We start from the raw sequence: 15,628 nt of genomic DNA on the forward strand, positions 1-15,628 counted from the left end.
ATCTTGCCTATGAACCCTGAACTAAACTTTATCATGTTATGCTTCAATGAGTTTCAAGTTTTGTGAGTGTCCATATATTCAACTAATATATAACCAGGACATTTTAAGTTGTTTAAAAGGAAAAGAAAAAACCTTCTAACACACAACATGAGCATGAACTTCTAAATACTTTTACACTTTTGATTTTAATGAGAAATGAACTTGCCTTTTTTCTTGTGACAGAACAAAGAGTATCAATGTCATATCCTGCCCAAGCAATTCAGGTGAAGAACTGAAGGAACAAGGAAGCAGGACCCTGTTCCTGGCTCTTCACCAAACTCCAGAGGTGACTGAGACCAGAACTGCTGAAACATGGGCTAGCCTGTGAGTATGTGAATATACCCTCTGAGTCCAATGGGAAAACTCAAGTGCCGGGCTGCATCATACTCTTCTCCCACATGTATCTCAACTTCACATTTACAAAATTGCAACAGTACTTTTTTTCTCTTGAGCTTCGTCCATGCTGCTTAGGTTGTGGTCCTACAGCGGGGATGATCTCTTACTCTGTCTTTATCTATTGCCTTGTACAATGGGACTCTCAGCTTGACAGGAGCCTCTAGGCATTAGCATGTTATGAATAGCAACAGAGGCAACAATGCATTGTTGTCTCAGTTTTGAAATGTCCCTCCATTGCTACTGGAGCCCACATAATAATTCTGTGAGCTAGGTAGACCTGAGAGTGGCACCAGCTAGTAAGTAGTTATTCATGGCAGGAAAAGCTGCTAGAATTAGAGTTGTTGCCCCAGTGGAGCCACGAGCCTTCAGAACAAAGCAGTCTCTCACCCCCATAGTTACTCTGGAAAAAGTAAATGATGTGGGTAGAACTTGAAAAACGTGTAGTCTTGAGCCAAAGCACTATGGAGCCAACAGCTTTGGATTAGTCCCTATATGCACAGTATATATGGTAAAAACCAAAGCTTTCTAAGCTGTTAGGTGTTATAAGTAAAGAATATTTTCTAGAGATATATGATTTCATCATGACAGAATCCCTTCAAGCACTGCCAAGAAAATTGAACACTGCACAGGAAAAGTAAACACCCTTCTACACAAAGACCTCCCAGACTATTTCTAAAAAAATGAAATTATTGTCATTTTTATGTGGTTAAACCATATGAAAGTGATACAAAAGAACTCTTCTTATTTCTAAAATAAACATTCATCAGTGTGGAGAGAGGTTTGCCTGGAAGCGTCTTGCTTAACGTCTGACACCTGCCTGAATACAGGCGTTCCTTAGTGCACTAGGGCTGGGTGGCAGCTGTGTATATGCACATGCAACAGACTAAGTAAATCACATACTACGTCAATACTGGCTTCCCCGTGTCCTCTGTCAACCTGTGCATCCTTCCATTGGACCCTACTGACTGAGAAGTCTACTCGGAGCCCATATATCTCCTCCCTTCCTTTTCTGTTACCGATCCAGAGCTGTGTTTGTGGCAAATCTTCCTGTTTCATAGGTACGAAAGACTTTCTTGAGGCCCCTTTAGCAGATTTATCTTGGGTTGAGTCAGCATCCTCAACATCAGGTCTTAAATACCATCCAGAATGTGATCTCAAACTTTGGACAGCAGAGAGTTACTGTCAGTTCTGTTCGGGTAGCATACTTTCTGACAGTGAAGCTACAGGACTTGAGATGAGGGCTTCCAGGTCAGTTACTGGCTTTATAACCAAACTAGTCTCAAATAAAGGGCATAAAAGGTAAGACTTTAACTACAACTAATTTTTCATTCAGCTGTTAAATCATTCCCAGTAAAATCAGACTGCTCCTTTGAAATGAAGTGTGAGGCCTAAGACCTCCACCTGGGTGTTTAAACATGGATCTGAGTCTCTAGGAAGTGATCTCCCCAATGCTATAGTTCAGTTTGTGTTGAGAGAACATTACAAGTATACATGTAGTATACAAACACTCCAGAGGAAAACTGAGATTTAACTAAGCTTTGAAAAAGTTAATGCTTGATTAAGAAATAAAAATGAAAAGGCAAAGTACTTCCACATTAGCAGCTGCAGCAACAGAAAAATAATCCATGCTTAGTTGTTGTTCAGTGCCAGCCTGACAAAATCTGTCATTCAGTATCACTGATGTGACAAGGGAGATAAACAAGCAGAGAAGGTTTTCAGGGGATTGTTGTGCACAAGGGAGAGTGAGGTGCTTTTCTTCAAAAAGCATCTTTCTTGCAAGTGAAGGGAATCCATTAAAGAGATGCCTATGCAGCCAACACATGCAAGCACATCAAAGGCTCAGTGAGAGTGCTCTGGGAGATGATAGAAGTGATCTGCATTCACTCTGTAGACTTATCGGTATCAATGAATATTGCAGCTCATTATAGCTGAATGTGGCAGGGAGCCAATATTTATGTAACAGAGCCAAATAGAGGAAAATAGAGAAGGAACGCAAAAGTTAGAGAAGAACAGAGGGTAAATGGAATATGCAACAACTCTACAAATGGCAATTTTGGTTGCTGGACTAACCTTCTGACATGCTTCAAGCTATATATATGTAAGGTTCCTTACAGCAAAAAAGACTTGCTGCCCCTTGAGTTTAAGGCAGAGAACATTAACCATTAGAGCAGGTCAGAAAAGAGGGTTTCTGTTTTTCTGCCAACACTTTGAACAGTGGAAGGTTGTCTAGTGGGTCTTTCAGGGGACTACTGCAGATGCAGAATTCATGAACCACAGAGGAATATGAAAAGACAACTTCAGGTAGGTGACCTGGTTTGGCAGAGAACTGGTCTGAGAGATTAGCAGACACACCAGCTACTGAAAAGTACCTCACAAGAGACTTTTACTCTGTATGATAATTGTGGCATTGAGATAAATGATAGCAATGGCCATCTTTGATATAGCTACAGAGATCAGATTAGGCTTGGTAGATAAACAAGTACCAGTTTTTGTCTCAAGTTTAGATTCAGGATCACGCTTAAAGCAGCAACTTCTTACAAGGAGGTTATTTAATATTTTATGTGAGGTACACTGAAAATAGGTCCTTGGTAGCCCCTTTCAAAAATTAAGATAGGAAACAGTTGAGGAACAGAGTAAATTAGCGTAAAGGTGGAAAGCTGGTTAACAAGTAACATAGGGAGAGTTGAGGAATAGGACAGAAATTACATGAATTGCACTTGTAAAGGCAGATGGCAGAAACTGAATGAGGGAGGAACACACAGTTTGGGGACTACAGTGGAGCGGGATAATACCCCTTGCCCTAAACCTACATCAAAGTAATGCAAAACCACAAGAGCTGCTAACTTATGAAATAAATTGTGCACATCACTCTATGAAGTGCTCTCATATGGTTCTTCTACAAAGAAGCAGAAAGACAGTTTAACACCCTGCTGCCCATGACAGAGCTGCTTTATGTCAAAGGCTCCCTGGCTCTTTTCATACTGGTACTCTCCATGCCGGACTGTCTCATAAGTCAACAACTTTTCTTAGGCCTAACTTTATGCCATATGGAAAATGTTAAAAAACAGCTGTTCCTGAAGAAGAAATCAACAAGCTTACAGACACCAGAAGACAAAGAAAGAAAAAGCTCAGGAGGTGAGAAAGATATGCAACAAACCAATTATTTGTAAGCTGAAATACCATCTAAAATAAAGCATTTTAAAATGAGATAGTTGAAAATGCATGTAATTGGCACAGAAGAATATACGAGAAGCCTGACTTCACAACCTGTAAGATCAATATTCATGAAGATGTGATTTTGTCCCATAGAGTAACAAGACTCTCCTAAAGTCTAAGTATGCCTTTGCTGAAATGATCAGTGCAGGAAAGAAGTAAAGGAGATGTTACTGATTTGAATGGTCAAAGAAAGCAGATTCATGAATGAAACTGTCTTCGGATAACAGTGAGTGGGCTTAAGTAATTCTCTAGACAGTCCAAGTTTTATGAGCAGTACTGCCACAAAACCAGCAGATAACATGAACTTCTTGCTGACCTGGCTGGCAGCATTACAGGGATAATATTTTTATTAGGATGAACTGTTCCTGAACTATTTTGCCAGTGCAAAAGGTACAAACAGGCTGTCTCTCAAAATCAGGCATACAAGGTTTTTCTCTAGTTTTTTAGTAGGGGGAGGGGAAAACAGTTGAACTTAGGTATGTATAGCTATCTGTATGGTACTGTGACTGATCTTAGGAAACTCCCAATGCCTGCTTATGTTTGAGTTTCCTTCAATGCCCCTCTTGAAACATACAGTTAGTAAGTAAGGCAGTGCAAGAATTTTGTTCCAAGGGCACATCCTGATCCAAAATTTTCTTTTTACTTTCCTCTTTGCGATCCTGAAACCATGACTGATAATCTATTTAGTAACTCGTTCACTGTTCTGCAACAAAAGATGTTTTTCCACACATTGACATGCAGAGATCCAAACATGCAGGAGCTCCTCACACAGAGTGAAGAGGCTCTAAACTTGTGTTACACCTGTAAATAACTGATACAACCATGGTGAAGTATTCAGATTCATGGAAGTATCAACTAAGATCCGATTCTGACTCAAAAAATGCATGGCAGGAAAAGTTACTATATTCAAAGTGATGATGTCAGAAAAGTTGCTATGTACACAGGCAAGCTTTTACTAAGAAACTTCATATCTCCATCCAAATAGTTGTATTGATACAGGTTTGTATACAGAATCCACAGACTACAGAATGGCAACTTAATACATTTCTCCCCTATCTTTCCCTGAATGAGAAACTGGCTTCTTAGATCTTGGGGAAAATAATGACTTTAGACAGTACAGTTTGCTTCCTCATGGGAAGGGGAATGAACTTGTCTGATGTATCTGAACACCTTTGTTCAGATCAGGAACCATAACATTGTAACTCAGGGGGGTTGGACTAGATGACCTCTAGGGGTCCCTTCCAACCCAAAACATTCTATGATTCTATGATTCTAATTAAAAAAAAACCACCAACAAACAAACCCCCAAACTTACATCTAATATAATTATAACAATACAAATCTGTGGATCCATTGCTTGGATGCAGTTAAATGCCTGAGCAGTTCACGTCTTTCCCAAGGCTGTGAATGACTAAGATCTACTAAAAGCTGATTATGGTGTAGAACACATCAGCTTAGCCACATTTCTAATGGGTAACTGCACACCACAAACTCTGGTCCATCAGTGAGATCTTCAATGCTTAACAATGCCAGCAGAGAGACCAGGGGAATGGAGATCACATCATTGAAGATGGAAATTTTCATGGACACATGTGCTTCTGCAGATGTGACAGACCTACTTGGCAGATACAGCGCTCTGTTCGATCAGTCTGCCTCCTTCTATAGGTACTTAATTTGCTCCAAATTGAATGGAAATTAAGATGCCTCCTCCATTTATTCCATGTGTGAAACTTTCTGATGTGTAAGTATGGTACAGAACTGTACGGTGCATTTTCAGAAGTTAGGGCCATATTTTTATTCTCCTTTTACATACCTTATCTTTTCATCCACAAAGGTTTACTGGTTTGAAAGTATTTGGTATTCCTCAGACTACTGCTATAATAAGTTACTTCAGCAGTACCGTAAGTGGGAAATATAATGGTGCTCTTCATGTCTCCCCTTTTCAAAGGCACCATTTGTAAGACCCTGTAGCTTATTTAACAGGTTAATGTTGCAGTGAAAAAGTTAAGTCTGGCCATTATGCTACAAAACATTTGACTTAACTTCATATTTGGCACAAGAGCAAAGACGTGCTCTTTATCATCACTGCTGGGAAAGCTTTCTTTTTGGAGTGAAATCCTGCTGTTGAGGCAGTAAATTAATACTCAAGAAAATTGAGAATAAATTTAGAGAAAAAACTAAGAATTAGAAGGTATTGTATGAAATGCTGAAGTGAGAGCATATTTCTTCAAAATACTGAAAAACATCAAGCGGCAGTGAATATTGAGTTCTGGTTAGCACAGCCATTAAAGAAGAGAAGGGTGGAGAGAAGTGGACTGTATTAAGGTGACTAAAATCAGGAAACTGACAGTGTCAGGAAAAAAGGAAGAGAAATTGTCCTCTGCAGAGGGACTCACTAAATCCCTATCATGAGTTTAAGCTCATACTGATCACAAACCAAGCTATAAAAAACTTGCGGTAGGATATGGTGAGGTTGTTTCAACACAAGGGTGTACTAACTTGGTCAAACTTGTGATCTGGAGATTTGCGTAGAGGAAAATAATCTATCCAGGTATATAGGATTCTGAATAAGAAATACCAATTTTTGAAGTAAGAAGGAAATATGGTGTAAGTTATTAAAAATTATTTACAATTGTGCTTTAATATTTTATGAACATAGTAGTTTGAATGGAATATAAGCTGAAATGGAGGAAAAAGTCTGTGAGTGAAATCCTATCTAATGAAGGAACCATCATATTATTTAAAAAAGCAAAATGGCTGGGGAAGAAGTCTGAAATTTTAAACTAGAAGAGCTGGAAATGAACCGTGACGGAGACTCCATAGCTGCTCCACTGATCCTGGCAATTTGCAAGTTACTTTGCTGTGACACACATGGCTGAAAAGGACCACTCCCCCTGAGTCCCCTTGGCAAGATGCGGAGGAGCATGCAGTGACTGTCCCACCACAGGCAATGCATCCAATGAGAAATGGGAAGGGTGGGCTGTCAGACATACCTTGGACAATCTCTTAATAACTGGAGAGGGCACAAATGGGGAGATTATATTATAAAAAAGTGGAGAGAAAGATAAATAGGTTTAGGTTACAGTTTAATACATTCTAAGGCCAGGGTGGTATTACAGTAGTGCAGGGAGGCATGCAGGTACAGCATAACAGAGCCGCCTAGGCATTAGACTGACTGTCTTTGTACATTCCCATCTTTAGCAAAGTAAATGTAGACAAAAAATGGCATCATGATTCTCTCACTGAGCCCATGACTCCTGTTTAAACTGATTATTGACCTAAAGGCTTCAAATAAGGGTGAATCTCCCCTGTCTGACAGCATATTCCTTCTAATGCCTTGTTCTCTCCACCAATGGTTCAAGCTGTGGCCTGTGATCCCAGGAGGCTCTGTGGGCTACATCTTAAGAGGCTGTCAAAGACATTCTCAATGCACTTCAGTTCAAAACAGACTTAAATACATCCTACCTAAAAGTCAGGGGTTTGTGAGGTGTTGAAAGTCTTTCTGTGGCACAAAGAGACAGTAACACCATCATTGCCTCATTAATACTAATTCTAACTTACATCTCCAAGAAAAGACTGCAACAATACAAGAAGTGGTTTCTCCTGCCAGTAAGGCTATACTGCAGTATCTGTAGACATAATGACTTGCAAATCTTTTAAACTTTTTCATGAAGTTGACAGTGATGCTCTAATATTTCACCTGAGCGATGCAAAATACATATGTATTGACACCCTTCCCCAGACAGAGGTTGCCTTTAATGGATTAGAGAAAGCTCTGACCCTTCTGCACATATTGAATTAATTTCAGATAGTTGATGGAAGCACATGTTAAACTAAGTCTGACCTACCAGCAACCTAATGCCTCATGTCTCCAAATGCATTGAAAAACATGTTGATTTTTTTCTCCTTCATAGTTTGATTTCATCTGGGAAACGAAATAGAGCAAAACAGATGGACAATATGGCATTCAGCAAATAAACATTAACATAATATCAGGTAATTTATTGCACAAACACAAAACAAGCAGATGCAGGGGGAAAAATGACGAAAAGGAAGAGAAAAAGAAGGATACTGTGCAATGAGCTAGAACTCAGCCTAGCTCAGGCTATCTTGACCCTTCAGTCAGGTATCAGGACCACTCAGACGGTTTCCCATCCATTCTTGTTAACAACAGAGGCTTGAAGGAGTAAAGGGAGAGTGTTGGAGTGAAATTGTGTGCTATTCCTAGAACCGCCTGCTTTTCCTTCACTGTTTTTTTTGGTTTTGTAGCATTCAGCTGTTCTTTGTTGTACAGGAATAAAAGTTCAGTTTTGAAAATATGCAAGAACAAAGCTGTAGAAATTGCCTGGAATTTCCTCCATTTTCAGACATCTGGCTTTCATTGCTTTGCTTCTCCCTCCACTCTTCCATACATGTTTACCAAACCTTTTCAACACGCATTGACCAAGCTATTGAGCAGTTATAATTAATAACACAGTTACAACATTCTCTTTTACCCCTTTGGTAGAGTTTGTTGGCTCACCATGAGGTGCTCATGCTGTTGCTGTTATAAACAAGAGCAATTATATCTGATTAAATGATGACTGCCTCTGTATTTTGGGTTATGGAGGCTGAGGAAAAGACACATTTTGTGTATGAATAATTTTGTTGTTGAAAACAGTAAAACCAACATTGAAACAGGTTTTTTTCTGATTGTTTTTGGAGTTATTTAGAATATAAACATAGCAATTAGCAAAACTGAGTGATCTGTCTTTGTTTTTGAGCTTAGAGAAGAAGGTTCTCTACATTGAATAGCTATTCTGCATTTACTTCTGGGATGACAGTGCTCTGCTCAAGTACTGCTATGTAATTCTGGAAGTGATATAGCTTGATAGACACAAGTTAAGTAACTGAATGACTGAATTAAAATGGTCATGGTCTTCATTCCTCTCTTTCCTGGAGAAAGCTCAGTACATCAAAATGGGCTATATTCTTTTTATAGAAATACCGAACAAGGGTATACCAAGTTAATGATATGAAATTTTACTCTGTACCCACTGTGCTAAAATCAGTTATTAGCTCCCAACTTTACAATCAGCTCCATGGTGTTTCACTATTTCTCAGTTCAGTGCAAAATGGGAAATTTTGTTATACTGTTTTCCAGGAGAAAAGGCTATTTTTCTGCTATTGTTCTTGAAGCAATAAGCAAAAAACTCTTGACAAAGACTGAAACCACAGGAAACTCAGCTGCTTTGGGATTTGAATATGGATAAAATATTCCAATTTTTGTGTGCAACTCTTCCTGGTTCTTCTTTCTTCTGTAAGAATTTTAAGCATGATATTTTGCTGGCTCCATATGTTGTGAATATTTGAAGACAGATTTCTGTGGCTTAGTTTTTCTGTCTCTCTTCAATGGACTCAGAGCAGTAACGCACTAATACATTAAGCCAGAATGTCAATGGAAATTATAAAACTCTTTCAGCTGCTATACAAGCACCATCACCTTTCAGTGTTTTTATAATTCTGAAGTATTGCCAGTATATTCTAGCTCTTACCATATTTTGTTTCAGGAGAGACCAGAGCAATTAAGAATTGAAGAGGATGATGAAACCTAAGACTAATTTCAAGGTGAAGCATTAAGTGAATAATGAAGTCTTCTAGTCTATTTACATGTATTCTCAGTAGGGAGCAAAAAGAACAGCAACAGTGAAGACCATATTAATATCATTCTTAAGTGTCCAAAAAGAATGACGAAACAAAACCAGAATGAAATTACTCTTCACTGACTACTCCTACAGTATCTGTCTCAAGGTGTATTCTGACCTTTCTGACCCTCCAGAAAGGCTGACTAGATTCTGTGGTTCAAAGCTTCTGTTTATCTCCATTAAACCAGCTGAATCAATTGGTGGCCTGGAGAGGCTTACATGACTAACCCTTTCAGAGGCTGTGGAGAATCCCACATGCAACCCAAAGTGCCTGCAGCAGAAGCAACTTTAAGCTTGGAAGTTCTAATTTTTAAATGTTCTCCCACTTAAGCTAAATAAGATCTTGAACTGTATTAAATTCTAGATACATGCATTAAATGCTAAGCATGCTGGGGTGTTTCAGTTGAAGAAACATCACTGGAATAATTTAAATATACTAGGAGGGAATTTTCATTCTCTTGGGCAAGACTTCTCAGCTTTTTCTTCATGTTGTGGACAACATTCCCTTGTCTACTGAAACATTCGTCACTGTCTCCATTGCCTTTTCAGCAGACTGCCTCTTCTACCCACCACAACTGCATGCTCCAACAGTCGCTTACACATCATGGACAGTTTAGGAAAGTGTTTTTTATATTTTTAGCTGCTGTTAATGCAATTCAGCAGCTGGAAAACAGAGAGAAAAGCCAACACTCTAAGACCAGCCAGCTCTCTCTATAAGCCATCAGCAAAAGCTCTGGGAAGTATCAGTAGTTCACAGATCGCAATTTTGGGAACTTCTGTAACAGGGATCTAAGTTCACAGCCACAGGGTATTACAAATTTTGGACTTGTTAGTCAATACCAATGCCTTCATCAGCATTCAGAAGGACAGGTTTTTAGCCTAAATTTCCATCAGATTCCTGGATCAAGATTTCTTGAATTAGAATCCTGAAGCATCTTATGATTACAACAAAGAGAAAACCCTAAAGCTTTTTCTTTTTTCTTTTTTCTTTTTTTTTGGTGTGTTCTCTTTGGAAGTCTTAAGACTGTTGTAATTAATTATTATAAAGCAATAATCTTTATACACTAAATACTATCAGTTTAATTAATATACCATACAGTGGCATTAGTAGACGTAGCACTTCAGAACCTTGCAGGAAATAAGGAGTTATCCTGTCACAGCCTGCCTGGGAGACACATCAACTTTCCTTCTTGCCTCTCTTTCCATTAGCCATGCTGCCTGCTGTCTGCAGCCTCAAGTTTCAGGCCTCCTTGTTCTTAGCAGAGGAGCCATTTTGCAGAACATGTGCTGTTCTTCATCCTGTGCCATTTAAATCTCTGCAGACACGCAATTTCCTCCAGTCTGAGGGGGCTGGAGGGAGAGATGTATTTACAGAGAGGGGAGTCATTTCCCCTTTTCTCAGTTGCAGCCCTAGGGGTCAATGAAAGCTTCTTAGTCACCCCCCACCACCTCAATCCCCTTTCACTTTTGCTTCATGGCCTGATTCTCACCTACAGTACAATCATCTGGTAATCCATGGGGCGGATTACATGCCCAAGGTTGCTTTAAACTAGCTCTGCTCTGGTAGCAAGGCTACCACAGTGGTATGGATTATCACACAGACTAATTCAAAAAGTATTCACCCAATTTCTCAGTCTACTTTTGTAACAGAACTCACATAAATACCTGCCTACAGGTGTGACTTATTTTTTCTTATCCAGTGAATATTTATTTTCCATGTCAGAATTGATGGGTGATCAATCTCCTACCATGCACTCTCAGCACCAGTGATGCTGCTACCTATAAATTACAGTGCGATTTCCACCTACAAAGTTCTTTTCATAGAATCATAGAATGGTTTAGGTTGGAAGAGACCTTAAAGATCATCTAGTTCCAACACCCTACCATGGGCAGGAACACCTTCCATTAGACCAGGTTGCTCAAAGCCCCATCCAACCTGGCCTTGGACTCTTCCAGGGGTGGGAATTTGTAAGGCTTGATTTACCCTTATTGAAGCCATGTTGGCTGTCACCAATCACATCCTAATTTTCCATGTGCCTTAGCATAGCTTCCAGGAGGATCTGCTCCATGATCTTGCCAGGCACAGAGGTAAGACTGACTGGTCTGTAGTTCCCTGGGTCTTCCTTTTTCCCCTTTTTAAAAATGGGGGTTATGTTTCCCTTTTTCCGTTGGTGGAAACTTCACCGGACTGCCACAGCTTCTCAAATATGATGGCTAGTGGCTTAACAACTTCATCCTCCAGTTCACCCAGGACCTGCAGATGCATCTCATCAGGTCTCATGGACTTGTGCACCTTCAGGCTCCTTAGATGGTGTTGAACGTGACCTTCTCCTATGGTGGGTGGTTCTTCGTTCTCCCAGTTTCTACCTTTGCCTTCTGTGACTTGTGCAGTGTGGCTTGAGCACTTGCCAGTGAAGACTGAGGCAAAAAAAGTCATTGTGTAGCTCAGCCTTCCCCATATCCTGGGTAACCAGGTCTCCCCCTTCTTTCCGGAGAGGGCCCACATTTTGTCTAGTTTTCTTTTTATCACTGAGGTACCTATAGAACCTTTTCATATTACCCTTGACATCCCTGTTCAGATTTAATTCTATCAGGGCTTTAGCTTTCCTAACCTGATCCCTGGCTGCTCAGACAATTTCTCTGTATTCTTCCCAGGCTACCTGTCCTTGCTTCCACCCTCTCCAGGCTTCCTTTTTGTGTTTGAGTTCATCCATGCAGGCCTCATGGCATTTTTGCCTGACTTCTTCTTTGTTGGGATGCATCATTCCTGAGCTTGGAGGAGGTGATTCTTGATTATTAACCAGATTTCTTGGGGGCCCTCTTCCCTCCCGGGATTTATCCCATGGTACTCTACCAAGCAGATCCCTGAAGAGGCCAAAATCTGCGCTCCTGAAGTCCAGGGCAGTGAGCTTGCTGCGTGGTCTCCTCAGTGCCCTAAGGATCTTGAAATCCACCATCTCATGGTCACTGCAGCCAAGGCTTCCCTTGAGCTTCACATTCCCCCCCAGCCCCTCCCTTTTGGTGACAACAAGGTCCAGCATAGCACCTGTCCTCTATCACTTGGAGAAGGAAGTTATCATCAGTGCATTCCAGGAATCTCTCAGATTGCTTAAGCCCTGCTGTGTTGTCCCTCCAGTAGATATTGGGATGTCTTAAGTCCCCCATGAGGGCCAGGGCTAGTGAATATGAGGCTGCTCCTATGTCTACAGAGGGCCTTACCTGCTTGGTCTTCCTAGTTGGGTGGCCTGCTGCAGACTCACATTATAATGTCACCTGTCCCTCTAATCCTGACCCATAAGCTCTCAGTCAGCTCCTCCTCCATCCCAAGTGGGGTTCCATGCACTCCAGCTGGTCATTGACATGGAGGGTGACATCCCCTGCCCGTCCTTCCTAAAGAGCCTGTATCCTTCCATTCCAGCACTTCAATCATAGGAACCATCCCGCCACGTCTCCATGATGCCAATAAGATCATAGCCTTGCAGGCACACACAGGTCTCTAACTCTTCTTGTTTAATCCCCATGCTAAGTGCATGTGCATAGAGGCTCTTAAGCTGGGCCCTCGATGAAGCTGACTTACTGTCTGGAGTGGCTGGGATTCCTTTGTGCTGCTCTTCAGGTGCTCTCCTGCTGACCCTTAATCCTTCTCTGGGCCCTGGACATCTACTGCTGGCACTGGCATCAAACTGGTAGGAGTGGGATGGATTCAGGTTCCCCTCCCCCAGCAGCTTTAGTTTAAATTCCTCTTCACCAGCTTGGCAAGTCTATGACCGAAGATGCTCTTCCTCTTCTCTGAGAGATGGACCCCATCAGCCCCTAGTAGACCAGGTTTCTCAAAGTCAGTCCCATGGTCTAAGAAGTTGAACCCCTGGCTGTGGTACCAGTCCTGCAACCATTTGTTGATTTGCCAGATTTGACTGCATTTTCAAGCATTAATATAATATTTGTGTAATATTAATATAATAAATACAGATAATTTAACAAAGTCAGGGTTGCAGTATCCTAATAAGCAATTCTTGTAATGCTTTGGTGAAACACATCAGCCTATTTGTCTCTCCTTGTGACAGTCTCAAAATCCTGATCATCCAACCAAACTATTATTGCTGTCCTTATTACTCTTGGATGTTGGCCATATTTGATGCCGTATTTGATTTTTAATGCGAACCTCTGTGTACCCAAAATCTACTAATATTCATAATGATATACCACTGGCCTGCTGCCATAAAAACCATACATACACTTACCAATATACACTCTAAGGAATACCTACCACCTGGACAGCATTGAGTGTTTTAATAGTCCAAAGTTATAAAACAATGTATTTCAGATCTGCTGTAGTACCAGAAGAGAGTAAATGCACCTGTGTACAGCTGGGAATAAAGACAATATGTATACAGTACATCTTGAAGACTTGACAGGCCCAGGTCTATTTAAATAAACCACGGGAACCTCATGACAGCTATTTTCTGTCATAGAGGGTACAGACGTGAATCTCTGCAGACAAAGATCTGTTATTTTTAGGGTCAGGATGGTGGAAGCTGCCTGAGGCCAGGGAGGAACAGGTTCTGCAAAACCTTTTGTGAGAGGGGAGTTTGGAGAAGTCTCCTTCAACGTGACACCACTCCGGGTGAAGTTAAGCCAATCCATAAATTGGCTGCCTGCAGGACCTGAAGAGGCAAGCGGTCTGAAGTTTGCCCTTTCGTGTTACCATCACTTTGCACTTCCTGGTCAATACAATTGTGGCATGAAGAGGCTGCAAGACCCTGCAGTCTAAGAAAGAGTACATGTGAAGCAGTGCATGCCCCCAGACTGAAAGGCCATTGAGTATGGGGTCACGAGTTATTTAAAATTCTTTTTTTCTTACTGCTAGTGTTGTTCAAATGGCTCTGGGCAACATATTGGACTACAACCACCCACAGTGTGTATTTGTTTTGCCATTGATTCCTCAAAATGCATTGAACGATGCCTGGACAAGACCGAAGAGCCCTGGCCCGGGCATCCTCACCTGTGATAACAACACTGACCTGGCTGCGCTGATCCGTACCTCACTCAGCAGCAGAGTTTTACTCACTCACATCACTCCTGCTCACTTAACATCAGTTAAAAGAGTGAAAAGGGTGGAGTGACACGGATCCTGTGGTACTGCAGCCCGGGGACCTGCCTTCGGCTCCCGCCTGTGTGTTTTACTCTTGTACTTCAGGACTCATTATAATAATGCCCAGATCCAAGCATCCCTGGCCCTGAACGTCTCATATTCATGGAGAGCTTGAAGATCAGTTTCTCAGCTTCATCAGTGATCACGTCTCTCTTAAATCTGGAAAAAAATATGTCTGGTGATAAGATATAAGAAGCCTACCTTGGGGGGCAGGGGTCCAGGCTACAGGCTTTCAGCAGCTGTGGGGGACGGCGGCTGGTTACACACAGCGTCTCATCGGCAGTCTCCCTGGTTTGTTTGTTCAGGCAGGTCACCACAGCCTCCTGGACACCTGCACGCAACAAGGCAAGGTCACAGCCAGCTCTCTGTATCCAGAGGGGCAGCCGAGGGCAGAGATGGGCCTGGCGGGGCCAGTGGGGCTGTGCTGGGGCTGCTGCGTGTGGGGAAGCACGACCTCACACCTGGGGCTGCCAGCTCAGCCCTGGCAGCAGAGAGCAAGGAGGCTGCTTCTCACATGTCAGTGAGCTGTTTGCTGTCCACATCCAAGCACTCTGCCTGACGCTCTTTGAGCAGTACAGTATGAATGTCTGCTAAAGGGAGATGTATCCTTTAGTACACAGGCACAGCATCCCGGACTGAGTAGGGAAAACTGCAGTTCCTTTTCTCCCTTCCATTGGGAAAAGCTTTCATCTGCAAGTCTCGTAATTTTCCAGACACAGTCATATGTTGCTTACTGCACCTTTTGCATCCTGTTCCCCAGCCACCTGGGAGACGACCTGATCAAAACACCGTATGGGATGCCAGGCTTTTACTTGCCCTTGCTTTCAGTCTCAGTAGGTATCTCGACTCCAGTGAAAAGTCCCTAGGTTCATTCACCACTTACGTTCCCTGGACAGAAAATTGTCCAGTGCTCTCTAGGGAATCATCCTTTCACTATGCAATGAGGCTGTTTATTTGCCAGTCAAGCAGGCTGAGGTGTGATGATGGCCTTGACTTTGGCGTGCTGTATTTTAAGCAACAGTATGATTGCTATATGTGCAAAAGTAAAGTAAAACAAAGTCAGACAATTTGGCTGTTCTCAGTTACTCTTCTGCACCCACAGACCTGCACCTAAACTGAAGATGCGAACCTGCAGGGTGCA

At 41.7% G+C, this 15,628-nt stretch overlaps 1 protein-coding gene across 1 annotated transcript in view; it reads right to left on the bottom strand.

Moving 5' to 3' along the window:
• Positions 1-15,628, bottom strand: part of ADAMTSL1 (ADAMTS like 1) — a 346,871-nt gene that overhangs the window by 58,952 nt on the left and 272,291 nt on the right. The window contains exon 16 of the mRNA XM_035895578.1: positions 14,689-14,818. Within this exon, the coding sequence (XP_035751471.1) occupies positions 14,689-14,818 (130 nt within the window). The remainder of the gene's footprint in view (positions 1-14,688; positions 14,819-15,628) is intronic.

The sequence above is a fragment of the Egretta garzetta genome, unplaced genomic scaffold (assembly GCF_000687185.1).
Source record: "Egretta garzetta isolate BGI_Z169 unplaced genomic scaffold, ASM68718v1 scaffold175, whole genome shotgun sequence".
Lineage (NCBI taxonomy): Eukaryota > Metazoa > Chordata > Aves > Pelecaniformes > Ardeidae > Egretta > Egretta garzetta.